The sequence below is a fragment of the Mustela erminea genome, chromosome 6 (assembly GCF_009829155.1).
Source record: "Mustela erminea isolate mMusErm1 chromosome 6, mMusErm1.Pri, whole genome shotgun sequence".
NCBI lineage: Eukaryota > Metazoa > Chordata > Mammalia > Carnivora > Mustelidae > Mustela > Mustela erminea.
Window position 1 is genome coordinate 130,326,017 of NC_045619.1, and position 19,599 is coordinate 130,345,615.

Sequence of the window (19,599 nt, forward strand, 5' to 3'; positions counted from 1 at the left end):
GGAACCTCCATATTGTTTTCCACAGTGTCTGTAGCAGCGTGCACTCTCACTAACACTGCACAAGAATTCCTTTTTCTTTTTTTTACATCCTTGCCAACACTTGGTATTTCTTGTGGTTTTGATTGTAGCAATTCTGACAAGTATAAGATGATATGTTATTGTTATTTTGATTTGCATTTCCCTGATGATGAGTGATGTTGAGCATCTTTTCATGATCTTTGGTCATCTGTATTTCTTCTTTGAAAAACTCCCTTTCAAGTCTTTTGCCCATTTTGAAACTGGAATTTTTTTAAGTGTTGAGTTATAGAAGTTCAATATGTATTTTAGATATTAACCATTTATTGGATATGTCTCTTGGAAATATCTTCTCTTATTCTGTAGGTTGTCTTTTTGTTTTGTTTATGGTTTACTTTGCTGTGCAAAAGCTCTTTATTTTGAAGTAGTCCCAATAGTTTATTTTTGCTTTTGTTTCCCTTGCCCTAGGGAACATATCTAAAACATATCTAAAAAAATGTTGATATGACTGATATCAGAGAAATTACTGCCTGTGCTCTTTTCTAAAATTTTTATGGTTTCAGGTCTAATATATAGGTCTTTAAGCCATTCTGAGTTTATTTTTGTGTATGGTTTTAGAAGGTGGTCCATTTTTATTCTTTTATATAGCTGTCCTGTTTTCCTATACCATTTATTAAAAAGACTGTCTTTTCCCCATTTTGTAGTCTTGCCTCCTTTGTCATAGATTAATTGAGCTAATGAGTATAGGTCTATTTCTGAGCTCTCTTCTGTTCCACTGATCTTTTTGTGACAGTACCATAATGTTTTGATTATGGAAATCTGGAATGGTGATATCTCCAGCTTTGTTTTTCTTTCTCAAGATTGCTATGTCTATTTGAGATATTTTGTGACCAAGAAAAAAAGAGAAAGGACCCAAATAAACAAAAACAGAAATGGAAGAGGAGAAGTAACAACTGATACCACAGAAATACAAAGTATTATAAGAGAATACTGTGAAAAATAATATGCCAACAAATTGGACAACCTAGAAGAAATGGATAAAATCCTAGGAACATATAATCTTCCAAAACTGGATCAGGAAGGAATAGAAGATCATTTCTGATTTTATTTATTTGAGTCTTCTTCTCTTTTCTTCTAGTGTAGCCGAAGTTTTGTTTAGTTTTTTTTTTTTTGTTCTTGTTTTTTTTTTTTAAAGATTTTATTTATTTTACAGAGAGAGATCACAAGTAGACAGAGAGGCAGGCAGAAAGAGAGAGGGAAGCAGGCTCCCTGCCAAGCAGAGAGCCTGATGTGGGACTCGATCCCAGGACCCTGAGATCATGACCTGAGCCGAAGGCAGTGGCCCAACCCACTGAGCCACCCAGGCACCATGATTTTTGTTTTTTGTTTTTGTTTTTTTTTTTTGACAGAGAAAAATCACAAGCAGGCAGAGAGGCAGGCAGAGAGCAGGGGTTGGGACAGGGAGGACAGGAGCAGGCTCCCTGCTGAGCAGAGGGCTGGATGCAGGGCTTGATCCCAGGACCTTAGGATCATGACCTGAGTGGAAGGCAGACGCTTAATCCACTGAGCCACTGAGGTGCCCCTTGTTTAGTTTTGTTAATCTTCTTTATTATATTTCTTGTCTCTGTTTTATTTATTTCTGCTCTGGTATTTACTATTGCCCATTTTACCCCAACATTTATTCATTTGTTGGTTTTCTGTCTGGATGGTTTATCTACTATTGAAAATAGGGTATTAAAGTCTTCCACTCTTATGGTATTGTTTGTTTCTCTCCTCAGACTTTTAAAAAAAGATTTATTTATTTTTTTTAAGATTTTATTTATTTATTTATTTCACAGACAGAGATTACAAGTAGGCAGAGAGGCAGGCAGAGAGAGGAGGAAGCAGGCTCCCTGCTGAGCAGACAGCCTGATGCGGGGCTCTATCCCAGGACCTGAGATCATGACCTGAGCTGAAGGCAGAGGCTTTAACCCATTGAGCCACCCAGGTGCCCCAAGATTTATTTATTTTAGAGAGAGAGCATGGGGTAGGGGCAAAGGCAGAGGGGATGGGGGTTCTTAAGCAGGCTCTGCATTGAGTACAGAACCTGATGCGGGGCTCCATCTCATGACCCTGATCATGACCTAAGCCAAAACCCAAATCTGGATGCTCTACCAACTGTGCCAGCCAGGCGCCCCTCTCTTCAGATCTAGTAGTATTTGCTTAATATATTTCGGTGCTCTTGTGTTGGATGCATATATGTATTTATGATTGTTGTATCTTCTTGATCAGTAGATTCTTGCATCATTCTATGATGGCCTTCTTTGTCTTTTGTTACTATTTTTGGCTTAAAGTCTCTTTTGTCTAATGTAACTAAAGCTACTCCTGTTCTCTTTTGGTTTCCACTTGAATGGAATATCTTTTTCCATCCATTCACTTTTAGCCTATGTGTATTAAAGCTGAGGTGAGTCTTTTGTAGGAAGCATATATGTGGGTCTTATATATTTTATCTGTTCAGCCACTCTGTTTTTTTTTTTTCCTAGAAGAATTCAGTGCATTTTCATTTACAGTAATTATTGATAGGTAAAGACTTACTTATGCCATCTCATTGTTTCCTAGCTGTTTTATAGTTCCCTTATACTTTTCTTTTTCTTTGACTTCCTTCCTTTCTGAATTGATGATTTTATATAGTGGAAGCTTTTTTTTTTTTTAAAGATTTTTATTTATTTATTTGATAGACAGAGATCACAAGTAGGCAGAGAGGCAGGCAGAGAGAGAGGGGGAAGCAGGCTCCCCGCTGAGCAGAGAGTCCGATGTGGGGCTCGATCCCAGGACCCTGAGATCATGACCTGAGCCGAAGGCAGAGGCTTAAACCACTGAGCCACCCAGGCGCCCAATAGTGGAAGCTTTGATTCTCTTTTATGTATCATTTGTGAATCTATCATAGGTTTCTGCTTTTTGGTTACCATGAGGCTTACAAGAAACTTCTATATGTATAGCAGTCTATTTCATACTGATAACAATTAAACTTCAATCACATGTGAAAACTCTACACTTTTACTCCCCTTTTGTATTTTTAATGTCACAGTTTACTTCTTTTTATATTGTGTATCTATTAATAAATCATTGAAGCTGTAGTTTTTAATTTCATTTGATTTTTTTTTCAGTGTTCCAAAATTCATGGTTTATGCACCATACCCAGTGCTCCAGGCAATACGTAGCTGTAGTTATTTTTAAAAACTTTGGTCCTTTAACTGTTAAACTAGAGTTAAATGGTTAACATACCAGTGTTGCATATTTATGTGCTTTCATGTTACTAATTATCAAACATTCACTTAAGTTTCAAGTACTCCTTTCAGCATTTCTTGTAAGGCAGTTCTTGTGGTAGTGAGCTCCATCAGCTTTCGTTTTTTTAGGCTAAGTCTTCATTTTGCCTTCCTTTTTGAAGGCAACTTTGCCAGGTTAAGGTATTCTTGGTTGGTAGTTTCTTTCCCTCAGGATTTTGAATATATCATCCCATTCTCTCTTTGCCTGCAAGGTCCCTGCTCAGGAATCTGCTATAGCCTCATGCGGCTTACATTGTATGATAGTTTTTTCCTCTTGTTGCTTTTGAAATTTCTTTCTTTGTCTTTGATTTAGTGAGTTACATTATAACGCATATTGTAGATCATTTTGGGTTGAAATTTTATGGTGACTTATTATTACCTTCATTAACTTGGATCTCCAAATCTCTCCCCCAGGTTTGGGAAGTTCTCAGCCATTATTTCTTTAACTAAGCTCTTTACCACATTTTTCTCTCCTCCTTCTGGGACTCCAGTGATCCTTACGTTGTTTTTTGTTTTGTTTTGTTTTGATGGTGCCCCATAATTTTCATAGGTTTTCTTTATTCTTTTTCATTCTTTTTCCTTTTTGCTCCCCTATTTGGATAATTTCAGTTAATCTCTCTTTTATGTCACTGATTCCTTATGCTGCTTTGTCAAGTTGATATTGTAGCTCTCTATTGAACTATTCAGTTACTGTATTCTTCAGGTCCAAAGTTTCTGTTTGGTGTTTTAAAAAAATGTTTTCTCTTTTTTGAGCTTTCCTTTTTTTTTTCTTGTATTGTCTTCCCAATTTTGTTGTTTATATGTGTTTTTTAATAGTTTCCTGAACATCTTTAGAACAACTGTTTTGAATTATTTGTTGTGCAATTCTTGGATCTCCATTTCTTTGGGACCGGTTACAGGAGATTTACTCTATTCCTTTAGTGGAGTCATGTTTTCCTGATTTTTTGTGATTGCAATAGCCTTTTGAAGTAGTCACCTGAACTTTATGGCCTGACTTGGGTAATATAAGACTTTGACCTCAGAGGGGGGCATGCTGATGCAGGGCACCAAGTGTGGGGTGTGGGTAGCATGGTTCTCTTTGGCTAAGGCCACGAGGGTCCACAGCATTGACAACACTGTTGTCCTTGGTAAGCCTTGAAGGGATCCATAGTGGTTTCAAGGGCAGCTGGGGTCCTCAGTGACACTTCCTGGTACAATGGTTAGGGACCAGGCATGTAGTGGTGGTGGCCAGAACTTGTGGTGGCATACTTGGCTGCAGAGTCCAGCTGCAGGTGCCTGTGTCATGTCATGTGTCAGTTGGGCATGTCATGCAGTGGTGAGGTCATGGAAGGCAGCAAAGGACAGGCCCAGCTACAGGCTCACTGGCATGCACTACTGTGGCTGTTGGGTATTACCATGGGTGTACAGCAATGTAGACTCTTGACAGGATTCAAACCTGGGATGTGTGGGTGCACAGCTAGTGGGGCTAGTGACAGAAGACAGGGCCTAGTCCAGGCCCACAAGCAATTACAGAATCCCTGGCTGTTGGTGTGCTCCCCTATGCCTCCACAATCGTACTCCAAGGCCTGAAAACTTCATCAGAGGCCAGTGACAATTATCAGGCTTGTCAGGGTTGCAGTGTGCAAGTGCACAGCTAGATGGGCTGGCCCTAGTGCACACATGTTGGTGGGGTCAGTGTCGGGGGTCTAGACTGGCATCTTACACTTGTGCAACAACAGAGGCCTGGGCTGCCTGCTGGTGCGGTTTCCAGGCTCTTTTCACAGCCAGAGAGGGGAATTAATGGGAAGAGACTTTACTTCCATGGAGGCTAAGCTGGCAATTGATTTTTTCACTGGCTAAACCTGCCTGGCTTCACTGCAGTGGGTCCTGCTATGTGGCTGATATTAGTAGCTACTGTGTTTCTTCTTGTTCCTAGTCATCTCTGTATATCTTACTTTTGTTGGTCTCTGGGTGGGGTAAAACTGAATCGGGACCTTTGTGTAGTACCCTGAAAGCCTGGAGAAGCTGGTCACTCACTCTGCTTTTCCTTTTTTGGTAAGTGGAACTCTCTGTGGCTGGGGCCCTTGGCACTGAGCAGTTCCAACTTGAGGGGTGAGATGATGCAGGCAAAATGAAATGTTCTTCTTTTCTTGTGTAATTATTCTCAAGTGTTTTTGCTTTACTGTGTTACTAAAATTTCTTAAGAGGACTCCTGAGCTCTCCCAGAGCCATTTTTATTCATGGATAGCTTTCTGATTAATGATCTTTGTGAAGGGATGGAGGTCTCCTACATTGATATTTTGGTGATGTCACTCCCAACTTTCCCAGATTTTTAAATTCACTCCAAAATTTGTGAATCATTGTGCTAGATAGTAACAGAGGGAGAAGTCAAGAACCATGTTTTATTGATCCTGAGTTAGCACAATTCCTTATATTGACAGTCATTAAAAATTTACATTATTTACTTATTATCACTGTTACCCTTATAATTAATTTTGGAAATAAAAGCTATAATATTTTTATTATTTCCTTTATCAAGCTCTAGAAGGCCATACCACAGTCTGGGGAGTCATCAGTGGCATCGCTGTCCATCAAAGTCAGCTAGCTTATCACCAGACCATCTCAGAAGAGCAGGAGAGGCCCCTGCAGAGCATCTATTTGACTCATGTTGACCCATTAAGAGTACAGTACAAGACTCACAGCATGGGGATGTCTGCTGGAGATCCCACTAAAGTGGAGACCTTGGAAAACACCATTGGAAGAAATAAGCAACAGGGGACTCCTGTTCTGAAGGTGGGTCAGTGAAAGGCAGCAGTGGCCACACCGAATCTGCATTGGGAATAGTGGGCCTCATTAAGCTGCACTATGTAAAGATCCTTCCATATTTGCACTATTTAGACAGTGCAAGCAGCATAAACACTAAGGTTTGAATCTGTCCATTCCAGCAAGACTGGAGGCTTGCAAAGAGTCCCAAGAATTTATCAGGGGAGCTAGGGTTAACAATTTTGGATTTGGGGGGAACCAATGTTCATGTTGTCATTAGATGGTTGAAGCAGTAATCTTACGAAGCTAAATGAAACATTTCTACCATCTATAGGTTCAAGGAAGTCCCTATAGCTCCCAATGGAAGACATGGCCAAAGAATTTGGATATATCCTTAATTGGACATACTTTTATGAAGGTTTGTAAACAACTCCCATAGGTTATCTAAAGTATTGGTTTGGTCAAAAGAATCTCAAGACTTATTTAAAAATTCTTCAGTTGTAGCACAAAAGTAAAAGGGGAAAGTGCAAAGACCTGAGGTAACAAAGAAATACAAAAAAAAATTAAATATATGGATATATAGTAGAAAATGAAATTGTAAACTAGATCATACAGGGTGCTTTGTAGACTATCTTTAAAAATTTGTGTTTTAAGTATGATAGGACATCACTCAAAGATTATTTTAAGATTTTATTTATTTATTTGAGAGAGAGAGAGAGAGAGAGAGAGATCATGAGAGCACAAGCAGAAAGGAGAGGGAGAAGCAGGAAGCCAGAAGTGTGGCTTTATCCCAGGACCCTGGGATCATGACTTGAGCTGAAGTTACACTCTTAATTGCCTAAGCCACCCAGTCGCCTGTCATTTAAAGATTTTAAGCAATAGTGTGACATTATCTGAATTTATGTTTTCAAACTTTGCCTTTTGGAACATAAGGAGGCCAGAATGTAAATTTAAAGATCTTTTAGAAGACAATTGGAATTTTCCAGGTAAGGTATGTTGATAGCTTGGACTAGGGTAGAAATAAGATATCTTTTCAGGTCTGAGTCAACTAGACAGTGCTAGATTGGACTGGGAGGCCCAGGAAGGGGGGAATCAAAGATGACTCCTAGGTTTGGGCTTGAATAGCTGAATATGTAATGGTATCATTTGCTGAGGTGGTGACGAATAGAAAGGAACATATTGAAATGGGAAAGGGAAAGAGAAAGGGAGTGTTCCATTAGGGACATAGGAAATTTGAAATGCTCGATAGACAGCCAGTTGGGGGTGTTGAGTAGTTTGGTCCATGAGACTGGAACTTGGATGAAAGTCTGACCCAGAAATATAAGTCAGTGTCTGTATATGGTCTTCCAAGCTATGCAACTAGATGAAGTCACTTGCAGAGAATTTGTATAGGGAAGAGGACCAGAACTGAGCCCTGAATCCCTGAAGCCCTGAAACATTCATTGTTTCAGCAGTAGGGAAGCCAGCCAAGAAGCCAGGAAGAAATTTTCCAAAAGGGAGGAGGAAACCAGGACTATGTGGTGGCAGAAAGACAGTGGGGTCAACATTGAATACAGTTGAGGGCAAGAAAGTCCCCATTGAATCTGGTAACCAGGAGGGCAAAAGCAGTTTCAGTGGCTTGTTGGGGAAAGCTAAGGAGGGACAAGGGAGATGAAGAAGAGACAGTGGGGTTGGAGGCAGGCCCGTACCTCTCTCCTCTCCTTCAGGATGCTTGCAGAAGAGGGAGGGCTGGTTTACCCATCAGTGGAGGGAAGGGAATTTCAAATTATTACTTCAACTGCTTTTCTTACTAGGTGATGGGGAGATGACTCAATTTTTTTTAATCCATACATTGATAAACATTGAATGGGGCTGTGTATGTGCATATATGGCATGTTGTACATCATGCTGAGTTCGATTTAGTTTGATCAAATATTCTTTTAACTTTAAAATGTATCTTTATAGACTTCACCATGACAGTAAACATCTATTTAGTGCCTGCTGAGATTTCTTCTAGTTCAGCTAATGCTCTAAATTGAAATTGATCATAGCCCCATCTTGTGAACTTGTTTAGCGAGTGAAGGTACAACTGTGTCCTGTTCTCTGTTCTCTATGACTCTCTCTGGAAGACAGTCAAGGCTTTAGTGAGCTTACTGGCTATCTGGTAAATGAAGACAAATCCAAACATTTGGACACTTTGCTTTATTTTTGTTTGGCTTATAATTTCAGAGATTGTATGTTAAACCCATAATTTCATGGGAGAAATAGAGGCTCCTGAGCTAGCGGTGATACAGTGTGAAATCCAGACTCATTCCAATGTCAAGAGGCTGTAGCAGTTTCTAGGAAGTGTCAGAATTCTAATCATCCCTTGGTTTCTGAAGGTAGAAGCAGGAGGTGTGGTCCTTCCATGACACAGTCAGTTAGGGAATTTTCTGATTGTGGAAATGATTGAAACTTTTATAGAAAAATTTTAGAGATTAAAATTAGAAAATAGAAATCATTCACCATCCAATCACTTGAAGACAGTTGTTATTATCATTTTTGTATATTCTGTTTTGGAGCATAGGATTTTGGTGCTTATTTTTAAAGCCATTGAGATCATTATATAGAGAGAGCTATGTGTTTGATTAAGGTTTGAGGGCTTTGAGGTTATGTAGGAAGTTAGAGATAATCTATCCATTTCTGTTTGTGAATCAGGAACACAATGATATTCAGACTGGTTTCTCTAGAGCCAGGCCATGAGGATTCATATCCTTAGGAGTTTGCAGTGGCCTATTTTGTGCAGTGAGATTGTAATAATTTTTTGCTTTCTAACTTCTCATGGACCCTGGCAAACACTTAAAGTCTTAGGCAACCTGAGATTTTGACTTTGATGAGTCACTGTAATTTATGGCCACTCTGACCACAGGGAAGTGGTTGTTTTAGATGTTGGTCTTGAACTAACTGGTGGGTGGTCATGGTGCCTAGCAGGGGCTGGCTTTTTTTTTTTTTTTTTTTTTGAATTACAACAGTTTTATTTTGAATGACACTGGTATTTAATAGCTTTACATGGTCTCCCTGCCTGCAGACAGGGGGCCATCAGAACCTCAGTAACAAGTGCATCTGAGGCAAGGATTCACTCAAAAGGACAAGAGCATCTTGATTGGGGATAATTATTTGCTGCTTTTACAATCTGATCTTCAACCAGGACCACAGGCCAAGAATTTAATGCAGCTAAATCATGTGTATGAGCTTGATAACTAGCAAGCAAAGGGCTTGTGCAGGTGTGGGTTGGCTGCTCTCCTTTTGTGCTTTTTTTCCCCTTTAGATTGTATTTGCTAAGATTTTATTTATTTGACAGAGGGAGAGCACAAGCACGTGGAGCTGCAGGCAGAGGGGAAGGGAGGGGGAGAATCTGGCTCTCAGCTGAGCAGGGACTCAAGCTCAGGACCCTGTGATCCTGACCTGAGCCAAAGGCAAATGCATAACCAACCGAGCCACCCAGGCGCCCCAGTTAATAGTGTTTGAACTGAATTCAGAGCCAAGGGAGGAATCTATGGAGGGACTAAGCCATGCATATGCATGGTTTATAAAAGCCTTTAAGATTCATTCCCCACTTTGACATCCAGAGCCTGTAACATCTCAAAGCCTAGGATGCGCAGTCTCCAGTAGAAATGACACAGGGATTTGTCCCACAAGGCCTCTAGAGGCGCACTTCACCAAAAGCCCCTTTATTTCAGGAACTTGCTGAAAGTGGTTCTCCTGCTGAAATAGTTCTGGGGATGAACATTCCCTGGGAAGCTGGGTTCACAGACCTAAGATGTTCCATACCAAGGGGCAGTCTCCACTGTGGCTCGGGACCAAAAACACCGGTTCCTGGGAGAGAGTGCAGGCCCTGTCACCACATGGGAGCCCACACTGATACAGAAAGATGGCCCTCAAGGGGAAGTGGAAACTGAACGGAAGAGCTGCTTCTCAGGGTCTGATGCCAACTGCTTCCCTTGCCAGTTTAAAGGAAAAAGAGAGAGAGAGAGAGGATTATCTCAAATGACAATCCCTGAGAAAAGAAATGAGTGACTCCCAGCCCCTACCACATCCTTGTCCCACAAAAGTGGTAAATCTCATAGTATCAAATTTAACCTCTTTTGAGATATTCTCCCAAAATTGAGATATAAAAGGACTCGTTTACAAAAACCAGGCTCTGAACTGTAGAGAACAATCAGATGGTTACCAGAGCGGGGATGGGTGGGGGGATGGGTGAAATAGATGAAGGGGATTACGAGTACACTTATAAAATTAAAACAAAAAAAGAAAAGAGAAAGTGCACTTATGATGAGCACTGAGTAATGTATAGAAGTGTTGAATCATTATCTTATACACCTGAAACTAATTTAACACTATGTTAATTACACTGGAATTAAAATAAAAAAAAAATAAAATGATTGAAATTAAAAATGACTGAGCCACCCAGGCGCCCCAATTAAAAATGAATGAATGAATAAATAAATAAATATAAATAAAATTCATGGTTTAAAAACGTACATATCAGTAATTTTTAGTATATTAACTATCACTATTGCCAGTTTACCATTAACTAAAACCAGTAACAAATTCCAGAATATTTCCATCACACCAAAAAGAAACCCCACATCTATTAGCAGTCAGTCATATTTCTCTCCACCTCCACCACCTGGTAATCACTAATCTACTTTTTATCTGTACAGATTTGCCAATTCTGGATAGTTCATATAAATGGAATCATACAGGGGGTAGCCTTTGTGACTGACTTCTTTCACTTCAGCATAATGTTTTCAAAGTTCATCCATATTGTAACATGTAGCAACTCCCACTGGTTTTTAGCAGAATAATTTTTTGTTGCATAGATGAACCACATTTGTTTATCCATTCATCAGTTGATGGCATTGGATTGTTTACATTTATTTTTAGACATTTATTTATTTATTTATTTGAGAAAAAAAGAGACTGCAGTGGGGAGGGACAGAGGGCAAAGGGGAAGGAGAGAAGCAGACTCCCTGCTGAGCACTGAGCCTAGCTGAGCTCAGTGTAGTGACCCTGAGACCAGGACCTTAGCTGAAAGCAAGAGTTGGGTACTCAACTGAGCCACCAGGCACCCCTGGATTGTTTGCATTTTTTTTTTTTTGGCTGTTATGCATAATGTTATGAACATTCTCTTTTTTTTTTTTTCAAAGATTTCATTTATTTATTTGAGAGAGAGAGAGAGAACGAATGAGAGAGAGAGAGCATGAGAGGAAAGAGGTCAGCAGGAGAAGCAGACTCCCCACTGAGCTGTGAGCCCAATGTGGGACTCAATTCTGGTGTTCCAGGATCATGACCTGAGCCAAATGCAGTCGCCCAACAAACTGAGCTACCCAGGGGCCCTGCTATGGACATTCTTGTGCAATCCTAATCGGTTTTTAGGGTCATAATCATGGGCCTCAGACAAGCAACATAGGTTGACTAGTAAAGTTGAAAGAAATATTTTTCAGCTAATTTTGAGTTTCTATTATGACTTTTGATGACACTAAGTGCTAAGATTTGGAGCATAATTATGTTTGGGTTAACTATCCTAAGATTTGGGGATTGTTTTATTTTTGTTAATGTGTAGGTATGAAAAACAATTGCTGTGTAATTTTATATGCTTTAGATCCTTCATAGTGAGGCTGCTGAGCTGTGTGGCAAGCAAACAGACACAAAATCTGAGGTCCTGAAGTGCAGCCAGTCTAGAGAAGGACAGTCCAGGCTGCAGCTGCTTAAAGAATGAAGACATGGAAAATTCATCTAACCTAAATTGAGCAAATGAGCAGTTAAAGAGAATGATTACTTAGACTTTAAACTGAAATTGGGGACTTTAATTTCTTGGATTTGTAATGCACATGGACAGCAGTATTTGTTCACATTTTACCCCTTTGGGACTTCAACTAAAAGATTTTGGATTTTAATTTTTTAAGATTTATATCTTTTAATTATATCACTGGGAAATTAACAATGGGAGGTTTTTTTAATTGAATTTAAGAGTATCACGGTATGTTGATATATGATTTTTTGAATATTTTAATTTAATTTGGAATATTTGATTTCATTTTAATGTTTTAGTGCTCTTATCTGACCTCATTGCAGAAGCTCTGAGAGGCTACGTTGGACCATATAGCTGGGCAAAATTTGGAATAGGAAATAGAAAAGAAGTGAACATTCATCTTTAAATTCAGAACAGCCACTGAGATCATTCAATTAATACACCATTCTGTCCCATTTCAGAGCCTAGAGAAAAATCCAATTCTATTAGCAGTAAGAAAGGTCCTAGAAAGTCCCAGAGAGATCCACAAATGAGTATGGAAGGGCAGTTATTTTCTTACAACAAATATTTTCTTCACTATGATAAATGTGTATTAGTTCTATGCTAATAATGCCTCATTGACTAATTTTTAGAAGAAATCTAAAAAAAAAAAAAAATCAGAGACCTGCATTTAGAATACAATTTTTAAAAAACACAACGAAGTTAACTCTTCTATCCAAAGGTAAAGGAAAAATACAAGGAATGATGATTGTATTATCACTTACTCTTCCATCTGGGAAATGGAAAATTTCTTTTGCTGTAGTTTTTTAAGCAGTTAGATTACAGAGACATTCAAATGTGAAAAAAATAGTTCTGGATTTTCCTCTCCTACCTGAATCACTGCTACTTCCACTGCCAGGAGTGTAAAAACGGTGATTGGACTTTGGCCCTTCAGTTTTTTCTCCTTGGGCCAAAGTGGAAGGTAAATTTGGCCATTCTTACAAGCATAGGCCTTGAGCCCTTTCCTGCCAGCATGGGAAAGAGGATGGAAACCAGCTATGCTCTTTCTGCCCCTGAGCTGTTAGCACTGTGGGTTTTCCAGAATTTTCCCATTTACTGCTACTTTGCATACTCTTCTCTGGAAAGGAATCCAGTTTTCCATTCCTGACATTATATCTTAATTTGGTGCAAGGTTGTGGTATAAGATTGGACCTTTTGTTTGTTTGTTTCATCATGAAAGACCTGTTCTTTACTGTTTTTATTTTTTAACTTCATGTCATTCACTTTTGAGAGAGATTTCAAAAGGGATTTCAAGAAGGGCACCTGGGTGGCTCAGCTGGTTAAGCATCTGACTCTTGATTTCGGCTCAAGTGGTCATCACATGGGTCGTGATCTCATGGGTTGTGGAATTGGACCCCATGTCAGGCTCCATGCTCAGTGGGAAGTCTTCTTGAGATTCACTCTCTCCTTCCCTCTCCTTCTGCCCCCCCTCTTGCATGCATGCTTGCTTTCTATTTATTATTAAATAAATAAATTTTAAAGAAAGAGAGAGATTTCAAAAATTTGTGCATATATGGCCATTTTATCCTGACTTTAGGACACTTAAAAATGTTTCAAATCTCCTTTAAAAAAAGTCTGGAATATTTGTTTAGTTAATGTATGGACACCATGCAAGGTTCTGAAGCAGAATGTCATATACATTAAAAGCCATCTCTGGAATTTTGAAGTTAGAGAAAAATACTGCAAAATATCCCACGTAGCTGTCTAATTCTAGTAGTGTTAGGAAGCTCACCTACTTTTTTTTTCTTTTTCAAAGATGATTAAATATTACACAGTCAGAATTTCACATTTTACCTGGATATGGTGAGTGTTCAACAAATGTTGGCTTTTATTGTTACTACTCTTTAATTTGCTCAGACACATGTGATCATCACACAACAATTTTACCCTATGCTTATGTAATACTTTTTTGCTTTCCTTCTCTCTCCCCGACCTGGCTCTTTCATTCTTCACTTTTTTTCTTTTCTTCTTGCTCTGGTCAGTTCCACAATCATCCTCTAAGTCTGCTACTATTTCTATTCTCATGGTTCCTGTCAATAACTCCCATCAGGCAAATAGTGCAGATTTGTGTGTTTACGTAAAAAAAAAAAAAAGATTCTATTTATTTATTTGAGAGAGAGAAAGAGAGCACATGAGTGGTGGGGGTTGGGTCAAGGGAGAGGGAGAAGCAGGCTCCTGTACTTTATAGAAGCTAGTCCTATAAAGTACAAATGTGTTCCTTCTTTTTTTTTTTTTTAAGATTTTATTTATTTATTTATTTAAGTGAGAGAGACAACAAGAGCAGGAACACAAGCAGGCAAAGTAGGAGATGGAGAAGCAGGCTTCCCAAAGAGCAGAGAGCCTGAAGAGGGACTCCATTCCAGGACCCTGGATTCATGACCTGAGCTAAAGGCAGATGCTTAATGACTGAGCCACCCGGGCACCCATGAACATGTTGAGGTATATTATTAAATTTAAACATGAACTATTTAAATTACTGTATCAACTTATACTAGGAGGTCCTATAAGTTTAAAGGCAGACCACCCAAATATTATTGCTTATGGGGATATCCCTTTAGTCTTCATGGACAGATGTGAAGTAGCAGAATGCCTTTACAATGCAGAAGGTCTGCTTCTGCTTTCCATGGCACATTTTGTATTCAAAGTAAGGATGCTTGTTAGTTAGCTCATGGCATTTTCCTTTAGTCTATAAGATGTGCAGCATTTGGGAGGACGTCTTAGCTCATGCTCATCTTATTTCTTTGGTCAACCCAGACATTTCTGGGAAGAAGGATTTTAACACTTTTTATAGCATTACGTTTTCTGGAAGTCAACCTATACTTTCATGGACTCTTAAAAAATCCAGTCATGTGTTGTTTCCAGTGCTTGGAATCATCTCTCAAAGACATTTGCTGATTACCATGTTAATGCCTAAAAAATGTCTTAGAGCTCTTTTCCATGAATGCATTACCTTAGCATTCAGAATTAAGATCTGTCTCTGATTCAAAAATCAAAGTATAATCATGGAAACTATTTTTTTCAGGAAATTAGATTTTCCTGGCTGAGATAGCAATAAGTCTGATTGACAAGGAAAACTCTCCACATGAACAATATTCTAAAGGAGGAATAAGAGGTTTTATCTGGGAATTTCAGAACACTGAGAGAAATGATTGTTTAAGGTGGGCCTGATTTTGGCAATGATTCCTTAATATATTGAAAAAGTGAGATAAAATTTTTATTTTTACTTCTTTGTAACCACAAGATGGCACCAGTTTCCTATTTTTAAACGTTTGGCATTGCTATTTTTCATTTTTTACGTTTTTTAAAGATTACAAGCTGTTTAGGGACATTTGGTTATAACTTTCCCTCAAATACGGGCTCATAGACTATAAGGCTAGAGTTACGGTTTTAAATAAGAATTTGTAGGTAGAATAAGGTTTATAATATTCATCGCATATGCATGGGATTAATTGGTTTAAATGGTTGAAATCTCAGCCCAAGGGAAAGGAGTTTCTCTGGGGGTTTTGTAAGTGAAAGGGCATTGGGCAACTTAAACTGGGTTACACCACGAGAAGTCAGATGTAAAGTGGTCTTGGCCAGGAGTTCCCTGTCTGGTCCAAGGGTATGAGCTGGCAGAGAATATAGGCAGGAGGAGAAGGAGGCTAAGAATGTCAGCTGTGCTGAGAGTTGAACTCTCCTAGAAATGATATTTTGAAGTGAGGGGAGTACTGAGGTTGTGTCTGAGGAAGGAGAAGGAAGAGATCAGTGTGCCTAAGCGTGCCTAAAGCAGAAGCAAAAAGTAGAAGGCAATTCCACTCACTTTTCAGCTCTGACCTAACTCTGTTAACATATTCTGGTTTAGCAAACTGTCCTGGGCCTACAAAAGACAAATGAAGGGAACCAATGGGGAACCAGCTACCTTCCTGTCATAAATGCTGTTGTAAGGCTGTTGTCTAGCTATAGTTCTAAGACCTTCCTGTCCTCACCGTCCCTTCATTCCCTGTTTTCCTTCTCTTCATCAGTCCAATTCCTTTTGGTTATAAGTCGTAGAAACCCAGTGCAAAGTAGCTTAAACACAAGGGAATTTATCCACACATGAGACTTAAAAGTTCAGGGTTTGAATAACTTCAAACAGCTGCATGTAGATGTTCCACTGTTGGTTCTGTTGTTGTTGTTTTTCGCCTGTTGTCTTTATTTTTCCTCACATCTGTCCAGGTTGCAGGACAGACTGCCCCAGCTGCACTAGACGTTCACGATTTTCATAGCCATCAATCTCAGAAGCCATTAGTTTCTCTCCCAGTATTCCTGCAAAGACCCTCATTGATGGGTCTGGGTTGTGTGTCCACTTGGCACAAGAATTATATGGACCACACAAGGTGCAATACTCAAAAGAAAAGATTTATGGACAGATTTTAAATGTAACCCATGTCCATTATATCTTCCTAAGAAAGTATCTGGATAGTAACATGGCCCCAGGCCAATGTTCCCAATGTAGTAAGAACTAATCTACTAAATGTGGGGGAAATGCACAGCTTATAATTATGGATATACTTTTTTGCTAGATCTAAGTTTGGAGATCTTCAACCTAGGAGGAAAGTCTCTTAGAGAGAATTAAAGGTTTGATCTGTTGTTACCCTCTAGTATTTCCTGTTCTTTTTAGTCATTTACTTCTCTGGTAAGCGTAACGGTGGGCAGGTTGACTTGAGAAGAATTTCTGGTCTCAGAGTCTCCTGAACTAAAATCAGTCTTTTTCCCTCTCCCTCCTTCTATCCCTCCCTCTGTACCTTCCCACCCCATCATCAAATGTGACTGGATTTCCTTTGACCCATTGTATGTAGGACTCGTTCAGAATCCTGGAATGAGACATCCAACAGAAATCTTGGGACTAAAATTTTTGTGTTCAAAGCAGGGAATTGGAGATGTTTCCTTATACTGATGTGTGGTCATGTAATTGTGCCAATAATGAAAGCTCTAGGTGTAGTTACTTTCATTAATTTCCATCTCACAAAGTTGTGTAATAAGTGTTCTGTAGTGAGTGTCTGGGAAGATGGCTCTTGCCAAATCTGGAGAATATAAGAAAAGAAGTGTTCTTCTGGGTAAACATTCTTAGTGCCAGGTACTAGAAGCTTTTGTAGAGCTCAACAGAATACTGAGAAGTTTAATTATATAGTCATATATTTTAGGTTAAGTTTATTTTATAATGGGTTGACCCATCATATTAACATGATGACTGTGTTTTCTTGTGGAAAACTTGGAAACAGACTTACAATAAAATGTCCCCCTGCCTCCCCTTCACTATGAAAACTAGATTGCTTAGTTTGAAAGAATTGATCATAGTCTTACAATGATAGTTTCTGCACTATTTTACACAGCATTCTCAGAGTATTTAACATTTACTCTGACAGCAAAGCTGTGGAAAGGTTCTATCTGAGTGGTATGAACCAAAAACCAGGTAAGAAGCCTGACTTTAAGGAATAATTTCTACCCTGTTAATTGTCCTATTGGTCTTAAGGAAATGAGATAGACAATCATCCATTTTTAGTGGACTAAGAAGGCACAATGTCTGAAAAGTTGGCATGTATATTAGAAATTCCTTCATTAGGAATGATGTCCAACATCTTTTCAAGTATCTGTTGGCCATCTGTATGTCTTCTTTGGAAAAATGTCTATTCAGAGCCTCTACTCATTGTAAAATCAGACTGTGTTTTGTTTTGTTTGGCTATTGAGTTGTATGGGATCTTCATTTATTTTTGATATCCACTTTACTCCAAGTCCTGTTTCTATGTTCCCTTTTCATTGACTGGCACCACCATTCATTTGGACAGGCTAGTTTTTCACTCATCCTATCGACCACTTAATTCTGTAATTTTTACTTTCGAAACATCTTTTGAATTCTTCTGTCAGTTTCTACCATAGTCTGAATAACATTTTTTTTAATGTGGAATACTGCATTATTGACCTTAAAAATGGCTTTCTTGGATACAATCTGACCTTCACCCTGGCAGAATAACCCTTTCAAATATGAATCTGTTGATACCACCGCTTAGAATTTCCCCTTTACATTGAAGATAAAGACTCAGTTTCTAAACATAAGTCACCAGTGCCTGTACGATCTGGCCCCTCCCTTACACTCTGGCTTTCTCCGGCACCACCTCCCTCACTCCTCTATGCTCCAACCTCTCTGGCCATGTTCTCTCTTGCCAGAGAGTCTTCTCACTGAGGCTTTTTCTGTCTGGATCACTCTTCTACCTCTCCACTACTTACCAGGTGGATTCCTATCTTTCCGTGATATAAGCTCAAGCTTTAGCTCCTCAAGTCTGCCTTTGTGGACCTGCCTTGCAGCTCTTTCTTGGTGCTTATCACTGATAATTTTACATTTGCTTCTATTATTGTTGTTGGCCAATAATGCCTGTCTTCCCTACTCAATTCAAGCTCTACAAGGTCATGACTTATGTCTGCCAATCATTAATTCCATAGTCCCAGGCAAGAGAATGTAATAGGAGCTCAATAAATAGTTAGATGAAAGATTTCTTATATTGCTTTACAACTTACTTTTCTATCTAAAAGAAAGCAGTGTGTGATTACTGTTAGGTTTGGGTTGTCTTGAGCATTGTTGTGAAGTGGTCAGCAGAACCTTCAATGGCATACATGAAAGGGATGTAGCAGGCTACTGGGTATGTTCTTCCAGAAGAGGTTGTGTATAGAGTAGCCCAACTGCTCAGAAGAAATAGATGTTGCTCCCACCTTATTTCCTCTCTAGCCACGTAAAAAGCAGACTAAAGGGAGCAAGTTAATTTAGCACAGTTTCAGATGAAGTCTCACACTATTCCTGGGATGGGATAGCATTATAGGATAGTCAAGGTGGTCTGAGATTGGCTGTGGACAGTTGCAATTGGTGTTCTTCCATACACATTGGGAAGCATGTCGAAGTTTCCAGAAGTGTTACCCAAAATAAAAATCTTGTTTGCTACTGAAAAGCTGTTCCCACCTTTTCTGGGTATGTAGAGCCTTTATTGCATTCCAGTGTGTAACCCTAACTCATGTGTCTTGAGAAAGATACAGTATCCAGACCCCAGCAAGAAATTCTAATGGATCTAAGCCAGTCACTGTGACCCGGTTTCCTTGTCAGTTATCGAATCTGATGCGGGCATGCCACTGCATGTGAGAGGCCTTCGTGTTCTTGGAGAAAAGGCTTGTGATGTGGGAACTAGTCTGCAGATGAGAGACATGCTGAGCATGGCAGAGAGGCAAGGTAAAAAGCTCTGAGCTGCAGCCTAGTTCTCCAGACTCCAGCCTCCAGACTGCCACCAACCCACCATCTGTCTAAAATGTTTTAATGTAATAATTGTATTCCCCTGCTTTCTTTTTATTTTTTATTTTTTATAAACATATAATATATTTTTATCCCCAGGGGTACAGGTCTGTGAATCGCCAGGTTTACACACTTCACAGCACTCACCATAGCACATACCTCCCTAATATTCATAACCCCCCTTCCCTTCTCCCAACTCCCCTCCCCCCAGCAACCCTCAGTTTGTTTTGTGAGATTACGAGTCACTTATGTTTTGTCTCCCTCCCAATCCCATCTTGTTTCATTTATTCTTCTCCTAGCCCCTTCCCTGCTTTCTTGTCAGTTTCCTGCTGTAGTATCCATTTGGCCTCTGCCAACCATTTTTCTGTTCTCATCTTTAAATATGGCACCCCTTCTGATCCTCTGCTCCGCTTGTTTCTTGGCATTTAAAGTCC

General features: G+C 39.3%; 2 protein-coding genes across 9 annotated transcripts in view; both read left to right on the top strand.

Annotated features, from left to right (window-relative positions):
- The window catches only part of LOC116594363 (ankyrin repeat domain-containing protein 26-like), a 636,289-nt gene that overhangs the window by 184,942 nt on the left and 431,748 nt on the right, over nucleotides 1-19,599 (top strand). The gene's annotated exons all lie outside the window — the stretch shown is intronic.
- Nucleotides 1-19,599, top strand: part of LOC116594374 — a 53,492-nt gene that overhangs the window by 7,097 nt on the left and 26,796 nt on the right. For both annotated transcript variants that reach the window (XM_032349719.1, XM_032349720.1), the window contains exon 2: nucleotides 5,839-6,092. In XM_032349719.1, coding sequence (XP_032205610.1) covers nucleotides 5,839-6,092 — 254 coding nt within the window. The remainder of the gene's footprint in view (nucleotides 1-5,838; nucleotides 6,093-19,599) is intronic.